Genomic DNA, 6000 nt, shown 5'->3' with positions numbered 1-6000 from the left:
TAGGAAGAGGCTTCGGGGAAGAGGCGTTACGTTGTTCGTCTCCATAACAGTGGAAAGGTGCCTCTTCCTATGACCCTCAAAACCTTCATGCTTCACTACCTCCTTTACTACAACACCAGACGGTCACCTCCAGCCAGACGTCTGGAGAGCTCCACCACGGACACCTACCAAGCCCCGAGAGCCCACGCAAGGTGTGCGCTGGTGCCCTGTTCAGCTCTCGCTAACTACCCATTAATTCACTGGCTCATCATTACACCTTAACTTGGCACCAGCCGTTACGTCACCCACAGGCCTGTATAAGCTCCTGACTGTGACCTAGCCACTACGGGCACACCATAGTCCTTGCTACTTGCAACTTTTTGTTCCAAGTAGCGAATCTTAAACAACAACAACAACAACAACCTAGCCAGCAGATTACGCCTTGTGCTCTCTCGGGTTCTACACGTCTCCTCCTTCACTCGATGTGGTCCTCATACAACGTGTGACGGTGGACGTGTGGTCTAGTGTACATAGTGTATAGTCACCCTTTTGTTTCTTATTGTGGAGTGAAAATTAAGTTTATTTTCATTTGTCTCAGCCAAGTTTGTCTCAGGAAATATTTTGTTGTTATGATTGCTACTATAAGTAAAGTATTTACTTGTTTATGCTGTTTGCTAACTCCTGCAAATTTTACTCCGCAAATGGCTTTAGCAGTTTTATTTACTTTGTATTACTTTTCATATTTAATATGCGTGAGAGCTTTTGCCATCCACCAGGTATTAGCTTCACTACCTAAGCACGTCACAACATAGTTACAGCAGAGACTCATCGTTATGGCACATATACATGCAGCAGTACCATGGGACTCACTGTTTTGGAACACATACATGCAGCAGTACCATGGGACTCACTGTTCTGGAACACATACATGCAGCAGTGCCATGGGACTCACTGTTCTGGAACACATACATGCATCAGTGCCATGGGACTCACTGTTCTGGAACACATACATGCAGCAGTGCCAGGGACTAACCGCTCTGGCACTCCTTCACGCAGCAGTGCCAGGGACTCACCGTTCTGTTGTACATACACGGAAGGGAGGGGAAGGGCATTGTCAGAGGGAAAGCACCAAGACTTTACCTGCCAAACACACACCGAAACTACGACGTTGGTACGACGTTCGAACAAGTTTTAACATTTCCTAACCAATTATAACAACCAATATAGCAAGTTGTAACAACGTTCTAATACGTCATAAACACGTTAAGCCAAGATGTAACAACTTTATTACAACTGGTAACAAGCGGAAAATAGAGACAGTTTCGGTTTGTTTCCAGGGACGACTATATTGCACTGGGAAAGGGTCAGGATAAGGATTTGGGTTGGGACGGGGGTGGGGAAGGAATGGTGCCCAACCACTTGGACGGTCGGGGATGGAACGCCGAGCGGCACGATGCTCTACTGTCCATCCCAAGTGTGAGCAAGTGTCATGGACTCACTGTTATGGTACACATACATGCAGCAGTGAGAATGACTCGCTGTTCTGGTACCAATACTTACATCAGTGCCCAGGACTCACTGTTCTGGAACACATACCTGTAAAAATGCCAGGGACAAAATATTCTGGGACCAATACATGCAGCAGTACCAAAGACTCACCGTTCTTGTAAGCATACCTGCCGCAGTGTCAAGGACTCATCGTTCTTGTAAATATACCTGCAGCCAACTCAAGGATTCACCGTTCTTTTATTCCTACCTGCAGCAGTGCCAGGGACTCAACATCCTTGTACATATACGTGAAGCAGTGTCAGGGACTCTCCGTTTTGGTACACATACCTGCAATATTACAAGGGACTCATCGTTCTGGTATTCATACATGTAGCAGACCAGGGACTCAATGTTCAGTTACATATACATGCAGCAGTGCCAGTCTCTTACTCCATTAGTACACATACACGCTGAAGTGACAGGGACTCATCATTCTGGGAACACTGTTACGGTGCCCTCTACTATTTCTTCCGTTTGTCTGCTTTAAGAGTCATATCAGCTTTCTTTATTGATTCTCTGAGATACAGGGAAGTCTGTTGGTATATGTGGCGACCAGAGCGGCCGCCTGAAAAGGGAGAAATTTACATTATAAGTTTGAAGGTAAGGAGAAAGTGGCGCCCTGATAAAAATGAAATGGTACCCCCTGCCTGCAGATCCGCCATTTTGTAGAGGATGCCAGCCGAGTGCGGATTGGCTGACTTATGTCACGGGCGACCAATCAGAGCTCGCCGTGACGTCACCGAGTGCCCCTGGTGACGCCAGCTGTCTTAGTTTCCGAACTGGTCTGACTGCAAGAGGGAGAGGACGTTTCTCGTTCAGCTCTCGAGGATTTGAGGCTCTACAAGCCTTACTCAGTGGATTAAACTAGCCAACGCAGCCCGCTATTGTTATTGATGACCCTGTGCTTCCGGGAAGCAAGAAGAAACCAAGTTCATTGAGCAGAGAAGTGCCAAAACTTGAAGAATCGGTCGGCGACGACACTGGAGGGGCGCCGCCTGCCGCTGTAGGGGTCTGGAAGGTGTGGCGGGCAGGCCTAGCTGTGACTGGGTCGCGTTCACTGAGGATTTTGGAGGGACGACACCGTTCCTAGGACAAGGAGCAACGCCTTGTGGAAGGGACGAGTGTGTACATACAGTGATTAGCTCAGTGCCCACTGGTGAACCAGGATTGGGATATCTAAATCTCTGGGAGTGGTTCGGCGACGACGTGAAGGCTTCACGACACCTGAGGACTTGTGGAACGTTCCTGGATCATCAAGGACCGACTCAGGAAGCGTGGGAACCTCACACCATCGAGGGACAGGCGTCGTGAGCCAGGAATGTTAAGGTAGATCAATTTCCCTCCCATTACCCCTTGTTTGAGTAGGCTAGATAGGCCACGATATTTACTTGTGTGTGCTATAGTATAACATTGATACATTAGTAGTAGAATAGGCTGCAGGGCAGCTTGTGTCCAGGACTGTTGAAGAGGACAGCGAGTGTGGATGACGGGACAGTTGAAGAGGAGGTGCCGACGTTGACGAAGAGGCCCCTCTGTGAGGGAGTGTGTGACTCCTCTTTAATCTGCCCAGTTGGAGGTCGTGAAAGAAGAGTTGCTGACGATCTCCAGATTTATTATTCTCATTTTCCATTCCTGTATTGCTTGTAATTGTATGTGTGATCATGTAGCTTATGTCAGTAAATTCACACATTTTATCATTGTGTTTAAGTGTGCCTCCATAATAATCTCTATGAGCATACACGAGTGTTATCATAGTACCACCTATGTTTTCTAAAGAAGGTTTTATTGCCTGGAGAGTGGTAAGGCAGCACAGACTTATATAAAAGTGTACCCTAGACCATCCGACCAGTATCACTGCCGAAATGGTGGCAACACTTTGGCAACAAGCAATGTAGGGCTGGAGAGAGGTAAAGCCACACAGACTTTTATGGAAGTGTACCTTGGGCTGACAGACCAGTGTCAACTCTATAGGAGTAGCAACCCTTTGGCAACAAGCAGTATAGAATACACCCACTGAACTGCATTGCTGTGGTGCAGATATACTAACCCAGCTGGCGACCTTGTTAAAAGAAGGTAAGGAAGGCAGGCGGTAAAGGAATTCCTGCAACCTTTTTTGTCTGGCAGGCAAGACTCAGGAAAAATTATTGTTAGAAGGTTAGCCCGGAACTCACCCCTTCTGGTACGCATACACGCATCAGTGCTAGGGAATCACCGTTCTCGTGCACATACATGCAGAAGTGCAGGCACTCACCGTTCTGGAAAGCATACTTGCAGCAGAACCAGTGTAACACCATAAAGATGTTTTATAATTTTATTTGACATACAAGAGTCAGTTATTCATGATATTTGAGGCGCCTGACTGAGTGTCTCTGTCAATTAAGAAGTCACACCTAGATATTTAATGGTCAGAGGTTGCCTTCTGGTCAGGTCATGTGATTTGACTTTGATTTCAACTAAGCTGATAATTGCAGACGTTTGGTTGTGTCTTTCCATCAAATAAGCCGCTGTTTAAGCGTGGTAGGTGGATGGCCTGAGCCTCGCTCCTGGTTCCCTATAAATACTCAGGGAACTGTATATTCAGGAGATGAGACACAGAGGATCGAAGATCGAGCAGGAGTGAGCTAGCTCGCTTGTCTGGAGGTCGCAGCCAGTCCAGGCTGTCAGGGGACTCTGTCAGTCAATCGAGACCCCTCCTCCTCCTTGTCTATCCAACTTAGACTCAAAGACTCAAAGAATTTGATGAGTTGAACTTTAAGGTGACAAATTTGGTGTGCTTCCAGCTTAAGGTGTGTGATTTTCACGGGAAGTCACCTGTAATGTCTTCAATGCCTTGTGTGGTGAATCACATTGTATATTCTTGTTGTCATTTAACATCCAGAGATATGAATGAATTATGAAATCCATATGAGTGAAGATCTCATGTAACATATTTAATAGATTAACTTATGTTTTTAAATTGTCTTTAATTTTGTCCCTTAAAAGTCTTATATTGAAAGCTATAGTAGAGAGCCCTCTAGGAGTACTGGTTTTTAAGACTTTAATATACGAGTACATGCTAATAACATATATAGGTAGACATGGACGTTTTTGGTAGGCCTGTTGTACAAACACGTTCCAATCCTTGTCTTGTATGTACTGTACTGAATTGGATTGGATGTTGGCAGCTACTTTCATCCTTCAAACGATCTATCTTTCTACTATTCTAACACTCTTACTTTCTACTCTTCTGGTTCCTCCTTGATCTCAGTCTCTCCCTCTCATTCTCAACCTTCCCTTTCCCCTGACCACTTCTACCTCTCTTTCCCTCACACCTCTTTACCTCCGTCACCCCTTGCTCAAACCTCATTTTACATTTTCTCTTTTTCGTTTTCCGATACGTTACACCAGAGACACACCATTTCGCAGCAGAGTCAAAGACTCGCCGTTTTAGTACACATACTTGCAGCAGTGCCTGGGACTCACCATTCTGGATTACATACACTCAACAGTGCTAGGGACTCATTGTTGTGGTACACATACATATAGCAGTGTCAAGGACTAACCGTTATGTAATCATTTACATGCAGAGGTACCAGGGATTCACCGTTCTGGAACACATATATGCAGCAGTGCCAGCGACATGCCGTTCTGGTTGACAATTATTCAGCAGTGCCTGAGACTCGCCGTTCTTGTAAACATACCTGCAGCAGTGGAGGGATTTTCTTATCTTGTACACATACCTGCAGCAAGTCAGAGATTTACGCAGCAGTGCCAAGGACTCGCCGTCTGGTACATATGCATGCATCAGTGTCATGGACTAACTTTTCTGGTACACATACCTGCTGCAGGGCCAGGGACTCATCGTTCTGGTATTCATACATGCAGCAGTGCCAAGGGACTCACTGTTCTTATACTCATACCTGTCGCTGTGCCAGGGACTTGTGTAAAACGGGTTTGGTTCCTCTCTCTACTTCTCTACCTTCTACTCCCTCTACCCGTATTCTTACTTTTTATTCTCTACCAAGGGACTCCAAAACTTTTACCAAAGCCAACTCCACGCCACGTGGTCCTAAGACGATTGACCGACTTAGGATTCTACACCCAGTATGACGTGACCTAGGCTCTGAACAAAACCCTAGAGTCGCCTCTACGCTGCCACCACCAGACCAGTAACACAAGAGCAATGATCGAGGTCTGGATCGATCACGCTAATTAATCAACCTAGGGGCTTGATCCCCACTAGTAGTTTATAACCTCGGAAACTTGAGTGTGGAATTAATTACACGGAAATGATTCGATGTTAGAATCGGCGCCCAATCCAACTCTGCCTCGTGTGGACCACGTGACCAGGACAAGCATACACATAACCAAATGGAAACAATAAAATGCAAATTATTAACTTAATTTATTAAAAGAAAACTAAAACAAAATCTAAATATGTTCACTCCCTGTCACTTTAACACTCCCTACTTGACCTGAGTGGCAAATGAGAAG

General features: G+C 45.8%; 1 protein-coding gene across 1 annotated transcript in view; it reads right to left on the bottom strand.

Annotated features, from left to right (window-relative positions):
• Positions 1-1988: 1988 nt before the first annotated feature.
• The window catches only part of LOC123753586 (mucin-2-like), a 38286-nt gene continuing 34274 nt past the window's right edge, over positions 1989-6000 (bottom strand). Inside the window, exons 7-8 of the mRNA XM_069328796.1 lie at positions 3127-3316; positions 1989-2092 (exon numbers count right to left, since the gene is read on the bottom strand). Coding sequence (XP_069184897.1) covers positions 1989-2092; positions 3127-3316 — 294 coding nt within the window. The remainder of the gene's footprint in view (positions 2093-3126; positions 3317-6000) is intronic.

This window comes from Procambarus clarkii, chromosome 2, assembly GCF_040958095.1.
Source record: "Procambarus clarkii isolate CNS0578487 chromosome 2, FALCON_Pclarkii_2.0, whole genome shotgun sequence".
NCBI classification, from domain to species: Eukaryota; Metazoa; Arthropoda; class Malacostraca; order Decapoda; family Cambaridae; genus Procambarus; species Procambarus clarkii.
Note: the sequence above shows the minus strand (reverse complement) of the source record. Positions and strands in the feature narration are given on the sequence as shown.